The following is a 13681-nucleotide window of genomic DNA, read 5'->3' on the forward strand; positions in this document are numbered from 1 at the left end:
TTAACTCTCAGGTTGAAATTTAATCAGCATTTGACATGAGGCAGATAGCTCTGGTGATAACTAAAGCTTATGAGTCTGCAACAAAACAGAGGCTTGGTGCTTCCCTGGTGGCGCAGTGGTTGAGAGTCTGCCTGCCGATGCAGGGAACACGGGTTCGTGCCCCGGTCCGGGAAGATCCCACGTGCCACGGAGCGGCTAGGCCTGTGAGCCATGGCCGCTGAGCCTGCGCATCCGGAGCCTGTGCTCCGCAACGGGAGAGGCCACAACAGTGAGAGGCCCGCGTACCGCAAAAAACAAAAACAAAACAAACAGAGGCTTGGTGGTGTATCTTGGCACTATTCTTCAGATAAAGAGGTCCAGAATGCAAACCTGTGGACTAGCTGTCCTGCCATCCTCACCAAAACCCCCAACCAGGTAGAGCTGATCATTCCAAAGGCAGGTCCGATGGCCCACGCGTTTTAGTCCATGGTCTGCACAGGGGAAGTGGAACCACAGAGAAGGAGACTTTCCTGTTGGGTAAGGGCAGAGAGTGGTTATTGAGGCAGTAGCGCTTTGGCTCCCATGGGGCTCTTAACAAGACCAAAGATTTGCTCATTATTTTTCTCCTCACTGGATTTGTGGGCCTCTTCAAAATTTAGCATTCTGTGTATTCCTTTAATTTGTCGACTAAATCTTCCTTCTCCCTACCCCATTACTCCATCCTCTTTCTTTCTGTAGTCTGCAGGTTCTCCTATCTTCCCACCTTTTCCCCTTCTCAACCATTAAGCCCCTTCTCACGGGTATCATAGATGTAGAGGTCATTGCAGATGGTGTCTCGGGCTCTAGTCAGAGTTTCTCCACCAAACAGCACAGCAAAGGGCCCAACCACAGAACACGAGTGATGCCGGAGTCCTCGAGGCCCCTGCTGGGACCCCTGCCCACTGCTCACGAGACTTGCAAGCTGTTCCGTCAGACGGGGGGCAGCAGGTGGTTCCTCCTTGGGGGGGAGAGAAGGGACTGTCTGCAGAGATTTGGGCAGCCCCATTTTAGCCCCCTTCCACCCTTAGCAAGATGTGAGCAGATAATACCTTAATCTTCCCATGACTCCAATGCCCAGCTACTTCTGCTTCAGCTGAGTTGCAGCCCCCAAAGAGCAATAGCTGGTGACCTGGGTGGGGCCCAGGACTTCGGAGCAGGGCAGCGCAGTGACCTGAACGTGAGACTGTGTGGTAGCCTTCTTCCTTATAGCTGTGAAAGTCAGGCCTGAGTTGGTTTTCTTTAAAATATAAGCGCTGTACTGCCTCTTCCCCAACCCCCTTGCCAAGGATAGGAAGGAGACATGGGACAGTGCCATATGTAGTTCGGTTGAGAGGGAGGGTAATGTTGATGAGAGTTCAGCTATCTTAGACATGGAAGATTCCCGGGGAAGGAGGGTTCTAGGGTGAGGATATTAGATAAATTGCCTGCGAAGCTGTTTTTCCAGAGTGTAAGTGAGGGAGCATGAAAGGTTTTGGGCAAGGGGTGTCATACCAATAGGTGCGGGCGCCAGGGTCCAGCCTTAACGTGTAGATGCTTCCATAACGACGCTGAGTGCGAGTCCCGCCCTCCCTGCCTGCCACCCGCAGCTCTCGGTCGGAGAGGCGGGTACAGGTGTGACTACTGAGGCCGGCAGGGGAGCAGCTGCCGGGGGCGGCGGTCCACGCCTCCCACACACCGCGCTCGGTGTCCAGGGCGCTTACTGTGGCCAGGCGGCGCGACCCATCCCAGCCGCCCACTACACAGAGCCAGCGCCCGCCCACCGGCGCCGCGTCGTGGTGGCTGCGCCTCGGGCCGCCCCGGGCTCCCACCCGCACGGCCTGGCCCTCAGCCGGATCGAAGACCACCATATCACTGCTCGGCTCTCTCGCTCCTCCGGCTAGGAGACCCCCCACCAGATAGAACCGTCCCCGCAGTTCGGTGCATGAATGAAAGGCCCGCGCCAGCAGCGGATCCCACGCCACCGGCCGCCAAGTCCAGCCTGAGCCCCCTGTCCCACCCACCGCCCCGGCCATGGGCCCGGGGAGGGGCGGGCTGCGGGGCCGGCGGCCCGGAGCACCCCTACCTGGGGGCGCAGGCTTCCCCGGAACCGCTTCTACACCCCTACCGGAAGCCTGTCCGGGTCCCCACCTCAAACCACCTGCTTCGCTCCGCCGTCGCCCAGCAACCACTGCAGCGGCTGCAGCACGACCGCTGCAAACTGAAGGTCGCAAAGCACTGGTTACCGTGGAGACAGGAGACCTGGGTAGCCACCATGAATTAGTGATGTCACCATGGCGACAGGAGCTGTGCGAGGTCAGTAAAAATCTTGAAAGTCTGTTAAATTCGGAAAGTCCGAGGACAGCCAGTTCCTCAGAAGGACCCATGTTATCCAAGATGTGAATTCACTTGGGACTATGACGTTTCAGGTGCAGGCGTTGCTCTGCAAGGGTTGAGGAGGAACCATGTCCTTTTTGGCTTTGGCGTTTGGGGCGTTTTTCTGATTCGTTCTGACCTCCCCAGGGATAAGCTAGGAAGGGGAGACAAAAGTCAGAGGGGAGGCAGTGAAAGTGGATTAAGCACTGACCTGGGAGTCAGGAGACTTGAGTTCCGGTCCCAACTATACCCTGACTCTCAAAGTGATTATTTTCCTCTAGGCCTCTTCTTTCTCATTTATTAAATGTGCTGTTGGGGCTTCCCTGGTGGCGCAGTGGTTGAGAGTCCGCCTGCCGATGCAGGGGACACGGGTTCACGGGTTCCGGGAAGATCCCACATGCCACGGAGCGGCTGCGCCCGTGAGCCATGGCCGCTGAGCCTGCCCGTCCGGAGCCTGTGCTCCGCAACGGGAGAGGCCACAACAGTGAGCCCGCGTACCGCAAAAAAAAAAAAAAAAAAAAGTGCTGTTGGCTTATCCCCTAGGTGTCTTCCAGACCAAAGACCGTGGTAAAGTCTTGAAGGTCTTGATCGACGGGGTGGGACAGCCCTTTCCTCTCTGGCCACTAGAGGGTAGTAGAACCCAGTCTCTCAGGGCCCATTGTAGAGTGAGTGAGTGAGTGAGTGAGTGAGTGAGTGAGTGAGTGAGTGTGTGTGTGTGTGAGAGAGAGAGAGAGAGAGAGAGAGAGAGAGATTGGGTTGAGGGTGACGGAAAATACCTTAGGCATTGGAGAACTTTTCACTATTGAGTCCTAGGAAGAGTAACTCCTTATTTCCTTTTGTCTCATAAGCTCATAGAGCAGGAGGAAATTGAGGTACCGTGGCATCTGGAACTCAGAATTAAGGTCAGGGAGTTTCTCCTGATAAGATCCAGGGCAGAAGCTGCCCAGTCTTAGAAGCTGGATGGGGGTGAAGCAGGCGAGGAGTGAGAAAAACAAACTCCTGCCCCTCCCTGGTATCTTCCATTTATTCAAGCCAGGTCCTTGAGCTGCTTCTTGATTCTATCCCTTCAAGACCCAGTGAAGAATGAAGAGGCCCAGATCCAAGCTGACTAGTTTTAGCTACTGGTGAAAATGCAGACAGATTTCTACTCCCAGCATAGCTGGGGTGGGACAGAAACAGGACTTGTGTCCCCCAGGGCTGGTCTGTAAATGAGAGTGATGACTGCTTACTTTTGCCTTTGGTTTCTATTCATCAACTTGATCCCCATCAGGCCCAAGAAATGGAGGCCATAGAGAGTGGCTAGAGCTGCAGTGAGGCTGGACATGTAATTCAGGGCAGGGCTCTTCCCATTCCAGATCCTAACTCTTGGTCCTTAGAGAAAATAGCATGAGGAGGGTATGGGCAGGAAGGCACATTTAGAGAGACTGGTAGATACCAGGACCTGTTCCCCACCTATACCTTAAAGCCGAGACCCAGTAGTAGCTTTGAAAGTCTCTGCCCACCCAACTATAGCTTTCCCAGATTTTGACAAAGAGGATCCTCAGTTTTCCAGACCATGGTAAAAAAAAAAAAAAAAAAAAAAAAAATCACTAACTTCTAACATCCTTGGCTGAAATCTGAAAGCCAGCCTTTTCCCTAAATCTTCTGACTGGCTAACCTCCCAACCGCTGGATTCAGATCTGTCATACTCCTAGGATTTCAGCGAGGAGCTGCCTGGTGGGTGGTGTCAGTTTTGCTTTAACCGTACTGGCCTATATGCCCATTTTAGGCTCTTGCTTTTGCTTAAGTCTTTGACTGTCGTGCCAGTCTCCTGGATAGAACGGGGAACTCCCCACCCCAGGGGCCTTTCCAGTTCCTCTCTCCCAGCTTTGTTTTCCTTCTCCTCCCAGCTGCCACTCCAACTCTGAGTCCTCAAGTCCTCAGCAGTTGTCATCTCACTCGAACATGGAGGCTGAACCTCACATTGCTCCTTGGCTGTCCCCTCCCAGTTCTGCACCTCCTCCAGTTCCACCTAGTAGCTAGAGGTGTCCATCCATTGCTGCTCCAAACATAGACCTGGGGGAGGAATCCTACCTCCCCTGTTTAGTCTGAAGTAAGCCCGTATTTTGGAGGAGGCAGAAAAGAAACTGGGGGAGGAGAAGGGGAAGAAGAGGAAGGAGAAGAAAAGAGAGGAAGAAAATAAGCCAATTTGTACTTGTCTGACAAACACTTGACACCCCAGGGCAGCATCATAAGTGGTGTATAATGACCCCGTCAATGATAAAAAACTGAAAGGCACAGGGACAACCTCTGTCCAGGAGTGGGAGTGGGGGCTGATCATTCTGAAAGTCTCAGAATCCTGATGTGATCCTATGAGTTTGGTTTCCTCAGTTGGCTGTTTCTGGCACGCAAGGATCCCTGAAGCTCAGCTTCTTAGTCTTAGATGTCTGTCCCAGCCCCAAATCTACACACCCTCGTCTCAAACCTTCATAAAACTTTTAGTCTAGGGGCTTCCCTGGTGGCGCAGTGGTTGAGAGTCTGCCTGCTGATGCAGGGGACGCGGGTTCGTGCCCCGGTCCGGGAAGATCCCACATGCGGCGGAGTGGCTGGGCCCGTGAGCCATGGCCGCTGAGGCTGCGCGTCCGGAGCCTGTGCTCTGCAACGGGAGAGGCCACAGCAGTGAGAGGCCCGCGTACCGCAAAAAAAAAAAAAAAAATTTTAGTCTAACTTCTCCTCCCCTTAACCTCATTTTCTGACCCTGGAACCATCCCTGGTTCACAGCATTGTTCAGTACACACAAAAAGCCAACAATTGGACCCTAGGGGTCTTAGTCACACTCTCAAGACTCTCTCAATTGCCTCTGCCTACATCTCCCAGGCTGTCCCATCCTTCAGGCGGTCTCTGCGGCTCTTCCTTTATTGTCCTCTGGCCTTTCTACATTTTTCCCACAGTTCATTCTGCCTATAGCTGATTTCCTGGCCCCATGTCTTCTTGGTCCCAATTCTGGCTTTTTGCTCTCAGCTCAGCCAGAATAAGGACGTGGGCAAACAGGAGGACAGAGGAATGACCAGGAAAAGAGATTTCAAGAGGCCAGATCTTGAGACGTGATTGAGACGTGAGCTGAAAGTAGTTGGTGAGAGAAGTGGAACTGTGAGCAGCCTTGGGGTGGAGGGGAGTGGGAATCAGATGAGTTAGAGAATGATGGAGAGGTGGAGTAAGGATGGGGAAAACTTGAGTTTTTGAGGGACATGGCGATATTGAGTAGGAAAGTATCAATGGGTCATTGTTGAGTGGTGGAAATTGAGGGTGGAAGAGGGAAGTACCTGAGTGATCCCAGCAGTGGGCAAGTAGGCGTCCAGAAATTTCTCTTTAGGTATTTCTGTCTCTGTTTCAGATTTTGTCTCAGCTTCTTATCTCTTTGAATTACCCCCTTCAATAACTCGTGTGTGTGTGTGTGTATCTGTGTGTCTGTGTGTTTCTCCCTCTCTGTATCTATCTCTAGGTTTCGACCTGTCTCACGGTGCCTTGAGATCTCTCTCACCATATCTACTTTGTGTTTTTCTCTCTGGGTCTCTGCCCTTCTGTCGCCCCTGCCCTCTCTCTCCTGCTGGACAGAGCCAACCATCTGACTTTTCTGCAAGGAGCTTTGGAACCTTCTAGGAGTGGCCAGGATTCTCCCCCTTTGGCTGTATGCTAGAACAGTAGAACCAGTTTGGGGTCCCTGGGCACAGTCATAGGGTATTGATTACTGATGAGGTCCTGAGTGAGCTTCAACAAAAGGGGCCTTTTCAGGGAGTAGGATTTCCCCACTGAGGACCTTAGAGCATGGAGGCCTGGGCCCAGGGAGAGAAGCAGGCTGGCACGGGGAGATGAGACTCCGGTCTTTGTTCCTCTACCTTTCCTTATAGCCAATGCTTCCTGATCTCGCTAGTTTTCATGAGCAAGGGACTAGTTAGTTATCACTAGTTAGTTATCTCACTAGTTATCATTAGCAAGGGACTCTTGCCCTGTGTCTTGATCCCTAGCCCTTCTTCTTGTATGCTACTTCTAGAATTGATGGAAAAATTGAGGTTCAGGAAGGCTTCAGGGTGAGGCTGGAGGGCAGTTACCAGGGGTTCCTGCAAGGAAAGCATGAAGTCCATCTGGGGATGTATGGGGAAGATGCTCAGAAGGGACTCAGGGGCATGCTCTACTCGGCTTCCACCCCTGCTTCTCCCGCAGCCTGGGACCTACCTCCTCCATCCTCGGCTCAAAGGCTCCCAACTTTGCTATCTCTAGGACTGAAAACAGATGCAGGACAGGGTCCGAGTCTCTTAGTGCAGTGAGACCAAGGCCAAGAACTAGTCCTGCAGCACTGGGGCTTTGGGGGTGTCTCGGAACCTGAAGACCCAGCCCCTGCTTTCCAGGATGAGGCAGAGAAAGCCCAGGGCACTGAGACTAGGGCTCCTCTACAGCTGCACCACATCCTGGCCTCTGACCAGGGCAGCTACACCTGCCTGCTGAGTGCTGAGCACTGATAATGGAAACAGGCGGAGCTGCAGGTTTGAGGTAACTTTGGGTTCTGGTGTGGAGAGAAAGGAGGGAATTAGAGTTGACGTGATGGAAAGGTGAATACTCCTGGGCCATACAGAAGGAGGACTCTGCTAACAAATTTCAAAAGAAAATCTACTCTCTAATTACGAGAATCCCCAGGTCCTATTGGTTCCTCTGATTCCCAACTGCTGCTCATGTCCTCTCAGCTCCTACCCCTCTCCTCTAACGTCTTCCCTCAGAGTCCTTTCAACACTGGCCCTCTCCCCTTGGGGTCTTCTGCGCTCTTCCCCCTAAGATCCCACCTCTTCCAGGCTTCCACAGCCCTTGGGTCTCATGGTGTCTTTCTCCATCCGCGGCCCCATATTCTGCTCCGCAGCTGTCTTGCCTCCCCCAGGGCCTGTTCCAAGGGTGATGTTTGATCGCAGGGCCTCAGGAGGCTTTCCCCTAGGGAAGCCAAGTTGGGCGGTGGCAGGAGCCCAAGCTGATGGCCAGGAAGTGGCAGTCTTTGGTTTAGAGAGGAACCACACCCTCAGCATCTAAGCTGGATACCTGGAGATGAGTGTGAGAAACTACAGAGGCCAGATGTTACCTGAAAATGCCCTGGTGGTGCAGGCTCTGCAGGCTGGGCTGGCCCTTGGGGGCTGCCTACATGCATGTTCCTCAACAGGTGAGCTCCTGGGAGGAGCCTGGCTCTTTCTGTGGTCAGGGGTGGGGACAGGGATGGGGAGAATGCAGAGGAGCGCAGCTTGGGGTCCTCACTAGAATCCATTCTCTCATCAAATTCTTAGGACCCCACTTAAACTTCGCTCTTACCTCCTCCTAACCACTGCATCTTCTGCTGCTTTTGTCAGCACTTGGAAGACTCTGATTTCCACGAGGGCTCCTACTCTTGTCCTGGGCCAGCCAGGACCTATTTCTAGAGCCTTCTAAAAGTGCTAGCCTACCCAGAGACCACAGGGTCAAAGAATAAGGCATCTCTTTACCCATGCCCTGGTCCCTGATTCTACGACCATGTGTTTACAGAAGTTTGGAGAGTCCATGGGGTGAGAGCAAGGAGGAGGGGGCTCTGCACACAGTGGCCTACTGAGATACAGGGCCCAAATGTGCCGTATGTTCAGCTACTTCCTCACTCTAGCTTCAGGACTCTTTAGGAACAAGCAAATCCAGCCTCCTGAACTGTAAGTGATGTTGTTAGGCAACCAGGAAGTGTGGTTGTCACTAAGGGATGGGACTGGGTACTGGGGATCAGTGGGCCTGCAGGATAGGCAAATAGGAACAGCACAGCACATGGCAATGTTTAGATGGAATCTCTTGGAAAGCAGGATGCCACCATCCTAATACTGGGCACAGTGAAGCTCCAGCTGGGGGGGGAGCAAAGGCGATTTGCAGTGGAGGAAAAGCTGCAGGAGTACCTGTTTTCTGTGTGGGGATCGCTTCCCAGTCCTCTGTGCGTGAGGAGAGTCCTAGGGAGGAGCAGGAAGAAGGACCTTGAAGCTTCTACCTGCAATAGCCTTGGTCCTGGGGGATGGAATCAAGTCCCCTATCAGTAATCTTCCACTACAACGTCAGTCAACCTCCCAACACTTCTCTGTACAAAGAAGCCAAGGCAATGAGCAGATCAAGAATAGCTTAATATCACACAGAGAAACAAAGCTGTATAGAAATGGATTACAGACATTTGGTCCACATCCATGCTTGCAACGAGTTCCACTCTGATTTATTAACCACTCTTATCTCTCCCAAAGCCCGAGGGTCTCCCTGCCAGCCTCTGACTCTTTGACCTGGGATCCCACTGCAGACAAATAGGATATTACTCACTAAGAAACCCTCTCATCTGCTCCTTCCCCCAACCCATCCTCCTGATACCCCGCCCCCAGCCCTTCCCACCTTGACCCACTCCCTCCTTCCCCTACTCACTCACTCTGACCCTCACTCTCACTCTTCTTCTCCCCCACACCACCCCACCCATCCTTGTCCCTCCCTGACTCACCTCCAAGTCGCATTGACACAAACAAAAATTTCAGCACAACCCACTCCAACCGGTTTGGCTGAGGTGTGCAGCCTGCCATGGGGACAGACACAGGTTACAAGCGGATCATCAGATACACGCAGGTGATGAACATCTGCGGTTACGCACATAGAGACAGCCCCGGGTATGGACACGGCATATATACAAACAGAGACGTATAGGCAACACATGATGGAGGGACATAGCACGTTATAGTTGTTTATGTGTCTGCCTGTCCTAACTGCGGACTCCTTGAAGGCAGGGACCATGTATTAGGTGTCTCTGTCCTCTCCCTGGAGCCTGGCACGAAGAGGTGCTTACCTAATGTCTGTCGAATGAACTCAGGTATGCAGGCCTTGCGTGCAGTGGTGCCGCTCAGACAATTTACATGCTAAGGATTCTGTCTTGACTTGAATTGTTCCCATTCTTAGGGCCCAGAATGCAGGTAGGAGGAGGGTAGGTAGTGAGGCATGAGGGGAATGGGGGTTCACTGAGGAAGAAAGAACAGAACCTAAGAGACCAGGCACTGGTCTGGAAAGTCTTCCCCAGCCAGTATTTCCTTCTAGCCCCAACCCTGGCATTTGCCTTCTGCAAGCTTCATCCCAGAAGAGTGAAGGCAAGGCCGAAGGATGAGGGCGTATTCCCCAAGAGCATGGCCCTTGTGAGATGTGCGGGACTGAGGGCACGGGGGCAGGGGGACTTGGAGACCGATATCTGTTAGGTAAGGGGGAGGAAGATCCCTACCTCGAGCAGAGGGCTGGAATCACTGCCTGGCCCAAGCGCTCCCTTTCAGGCCCAGTGATACACGTAGCCCTCCCTCCAAGGCCACCTCGGGGGTCTAATAGGACCTGAACATACCCATGAAAAGATATTTGGCTCAGCCTGGACTTAACACCTCTGGAACGTCCAGCCTCCATGCTCCACATGGCTGGAGTTGGGGGTGGGTGACTGAGGGTCCCAGCCAGAGGCTCACTGACTTCCTGACTGGCAGTACTGGGATGTATTGTGAGCTAAAAGGCTGAAGGAGATAGAGGGACAGGATACCCACCTTTTGATCTAACTGCTTTCCTACCACCGTGCCTCAGTTTCTCCTGTGGTTTCCTGGACCAGGAGGGGTGAACCTGTGGGAAGGAAGGGAGTTCCTCTGAAATCACGCGATGGGATCCAAGGTTTGATGATTATAATTATAACACGGGACGCTCCTCCCTCCCATTCCCCCCTGCTCTACCCCACCCCTGCCACCGTGCATCTCAAAGCAGCATAGGGGTGGGACTGCTTCCCTGGCACAGGTGCGATGTGAGTCCCGAAGAGGGGAAGGGGTTCACCAAAGTGGAGGCGGAGAGAAACAGGAGCTTTGGCATTCGGCCTGGCCCCGACCTGTGGGAAACAGCCCTCCAAGAAGAGGTCGCTACCATGGACCCTGCTGAGATTTGGGATCTAGAGAGAGAGAGTTGGGGTCACGGTCCAGAGGCACGTTAAAGTCTGGGTCTCTAACCAGCTTCAGGAGAGTCAGGATCTCCACTCCTCTACCTGACCGCCTTTTCCGTTCATAACACCATGCCTTCAACAAAAATGTATTCAGTCTCCATTAAGTGCTGTGGACTGTCCTAGCATGGATGACTGAGACAAGATGATAAAACAAGCCTGACTTTCCAGGAGTTCACAGACTACAGCGCTCGTCCTGTCCCTCCATTTAACACATTTACTGAATCCTTGGCACACAGCAGGCTTCAATTGTTGCTTCTTGAAGTGAAGCTTACAATTTAGTTAAGGAGATAAGATGTGCACAAATTATGAGTACACAGACTATAATAAAGGGACTAGCAGAGGCTGAGGAAGAACAGAAGGGAGAAAGATTAATTTTAGGTGGGAGGAGCTGAGAAGGCTTCATGGAAGATGTGGCACTTGAGGTCAGTTTTGAAAGATGAGTAAGATTTTGACAGGTAGAGGCGGGGGTGCGTGTGTGTGTGGAAAATATTCTACCTGAAATGACCTCCCACCTTGCTGGTCCCGGCCCCTCCTTCCTGCCCCTCTCCAGACAAAAGGATCCCACTGCAAGATTTTAACCCGTATGTATCTTCTCTTCTCTCCTGTCTACCTGTATATATATATTTTTAGCTCCAGTATGTCAGCAATCTTGCCCCTCCCCATCCCTCAATTTTCAGGGAGTTCAGAGTCTGCCCCCTCCTCTGGCTATCCCAGCTAGGCCAATAAGTTTTTGTGTAACTTGGTGGTTACATTATATGCATCCAACACGGAAACGTGTGGTCTTACAGGTCTGAGTACACCTATAGGGACATAAGGATAGAGTATTTGGAATCAAGATTGTCCTTGCGGGCTTCCCTGGTGGCACAGTGGTTGGGAGTCCGCCTGCCGATGCAGGGGACACGGGTTCGTGCCCCGGTCCGGGAAGATCCCACATGCCGCGGAGCGGCTGGGCCCGTGAGCCATGGCCGCTGAGCCTGCGCGTCCGGAGCCTGTGCTCCGCAACGGGAGAGGCCACAGCAGTGAGAGGCCCGCGTACTGCAAAAAAAAAAAAAAAGATTGTCCTTGCAAAGTCCGGACATGTGGCTTGTCCAATGACCATGGGATAAATGGATAAAATGACCATGGAGATGGTGGAAAGGAACCCCTTTCCACTCAGGTAGTGCTGACTCACTTTGGGGACTTCTGGCCAGTAATGAGAAGGTGTTGATGCTGATAGAGGGTCCTGCTAGGGAGGCCAGGAATCTGTGGGGTTAATTCCTCGGTCAATTCCTTGGCTTATCCTCTGTGGGGTAGGGGTGAAGCGGAGGGGGTCGCTTAAGTTCCATCTGAGGGGTCTTTGAACTAACTCCCTGCCTCAGGGATAGGGATGTAGGGATACCACCTAAGTTGTGTGTCCTCCAGCAAGCCCCTTCCTCACTCTGGGCCTCTGTTTTCTCATCTGATGGATGAGGTATTTGGGCCAGTAGTGTCCTCAGTTCTGGCTTTCTCTGATTCTGGCTCCCAAGCTGAACCCCTCTGGGAGACTGGGGAACTCGGCAAGGCCGGGGGGAAGGCAGCAAGGCTGGCTGGGGTGTGGGATGCTTGGGTTCCTTTCCACCCACAAGGGCCTTGCCCCTGTTCCTCCTGGCCTGGTGCCTCCCTCTTTGAGCCACACCAGGCCTTCTCCTACCCAGCCCCTATCCCCCCCCGCCCCCCCCCCCAAGCCTTTCCTCTCCGGTCACAGCCCCTTCCACACACTGCCAGGTAAAGCCTGGAGCTGACGATGGGATCCCACCTCCCAGGTCCTTCCCTCCTTCCCTCCCTCTCTGGCACCCATTAGCCAGCGCAGGCTGTGGGGGTGGCGGCTGCCGTGTCTCCGCGCCAGGCCCAGCCCCCAAAGACGCACCTGTTCTGACCTGCTGAGCAGGTTCCCAAGTTTCTGCTGTCGTTGTTGGCCACGGCGTGGGAAGCAGCTCTGGGGGAGCTCGGAGATCCCGATCACGGCTACTTGCGGGTAGCTACGGTTGGGTGGGTGGAACGGGGCCGGGTCCCCGAGTGGAGATCCTAGTGGGACAGGCAAGTGCGGCAGTGCCTGAGGACTCCGTGACTTCCTGTCTTCTGGGTCGGTGCCCGATCCAGCTCTAGAGCCGGCTCCCAGGGAGAACTCAGTGGAACTTCAGAAACACCAGGCAGCTCTGCCTTTTGACCGATGCCTCTGTCCCTGGGAGCCGAGATGTGCGGGCCTGAGGCATGGCTGCCACTACTGCTCCTGGCATCGTTTACAGGTAGGACTTGCTTCAGGATCCTTGCTTCTGAGCCCAAGCCAACACACACACACACACACACACACACACACACACACGCACGCACACGCACGCACACATACACATTCCCTTTCCTTTTACTCTGAACTGAGGAATCAATCTCTCTCTCCCACCTCCAGCGGATAGTAGTGCCCCCAGAAGAGCCACTGTAGCTCTCCTGCTTCATGTCCCCTTCCAGCCCCAGGCCAGGTCATTGGGTCTGGGGTCCCTGACCACCTCAGCCAAAGGGCTGGAGCTGTCTCTTGGGGAAGAGACACGGTGACCCGTTGCAGGTGGCCAGGGAGGTAGAACTGGTGGGGACCCTTTCACCCCAGGTTTTCCTGGAGGTTCCCTCGCCTACACCCTGGGCTTCAGAATTGCTGACTGGGGCTGCAGCTGGTTTCCCCAGTCATCAAGGTGAGGGAAGCCTGATGCCCAGAGAGCAGACAGGGTCTTTCTATCTCCTTCTCCTCTGTTCACAATATCCTAGAATACTGTTGGGTGACTACAGGGGAGCTGGAAGCTCTTCTCTCTCTGGCCCCCTCTGTCCCTGAGCACACTATGAGGTACCAGGGTGGGAATCAGGCGGTTACTCAGAAGAGTGGGGGTCTAGGGAAGGGTAGCTTCTAGAGTGCCCTACCCTAGGGCATTCTTTTGTTTATCCCCGTCCCCCCATTTTCTCAACTAGATGCCTTGTATCGCTCTCGTGTAATGTATATACAGAAGATATAAATTATAGGAATTTATAATCTTCAGAGTGGGGGAGAGTATATGTGTGTGTGTGCGTGCGTGAACATAATGAGTCCACGGTAGGTGGGATTCTGTAGGCTGTTCCCAGGATAATGGGCAACTGAGAAATCTTTCTCCTTGGAAAGACAAGGCCTTATCTATATGGGACAGTTTGATTCCCAGTCCCAGGATCAGTAGTGACGGAGCCTCAGTTGTCCAGCAGGGCCTAGCAGTGATGTCCCCCAACCTCCATCCCCAGCTAAGGCTGTGCGGAGGAGAGTGAGGTCTAGAC

The 13681-nt window shown here is 53.4% G+C and overlaps 2 protein-coding genes across 4 annotated transcripts in view; one reads left to right on the forward strand and one right to left on the reverse strand.

The window, feature by feature from the left end:
- Positions 1–2381, reverse strand: KLHDC9 (kelch domain containing 9). Its single transcript, XM_030842126.2, has 4 exons — positions 1510–2381; positions 1068–1227; positions 778–976; positions 1–509 (listed from the first exon to the last, which is right to left on the reverse strand). The coding sequence occupies exons 1-4, from the start codon at positions 2379–2381 to the stop codon at positions 343–345; spliced, it is 1398 nt and encodes a 465-aa protein (XP_030697986.1). The 3' UTR covers positions 1–342.
- The window catches only part of NECTIN4 (nectin cell adhesion molecule 4), a 27473-nt gene continuing 15236 nt past the window's right edge, over positions 1445–13681 (forward strand). For 2 of the 3 annotated variants that reach the window (XM_070044058.1, XM_070044059.1), the window contains exon 1: positions 12532–12642. In XM_070044058.1, coding sequence (XP_069900159.1) covers positions 12567–12642 — 76 coding nt within the window. In that variant the 5' untranslated portion in view covers positions 12532–12566. Of the gene's footprint in view, positions 2311–12531; positions 12643–13681 lie in introns of those variants that run through there. The other variant, XM_060297479.1, reaches the window with a different exon arrangement.

This window comes from Globicephala melas, chromosome 1 (assembly GCF_963455315.2).
Source record: "Globicephala melas chromosome 1, mGloMel1.2, whole genome shotgun sequence".
Taxonomy (NCBI): domain Eukaryota; kingdom Metazoa; phylum Chordata; class Mammalia; order Artiodactyla; family Delphinidae; genus Globicephala; species Globicephala melas.

What these genes read in the sequence shown, in the direction of transcription:
- KLHDC9 (XM_030842126.2), bottom strand. Translation starts at nt 2,381, where the DNA reads ATGGGTCCTTCTGAGGAACTGGCTGTCCTCGGACTTTCCGAATTTAAC. An exon ending in GGAGTCATGGGAAGATTAAG is followed by an intron (nt 977 to 1,067) that starts GTATTATCTGCT and finishes CTCCCCCCCAAG; the next exon opens with GAGGAACCACCTGCTGCCCC. An exon ending in CCTCTACATCTATGATACCC is followed by an intron (nt 510 to 777) that starts GTGAGAAGGGGC and finishes CTTACCCAACAG; the next exon opens with GAAAGTCTCCTTCTCTGTGG.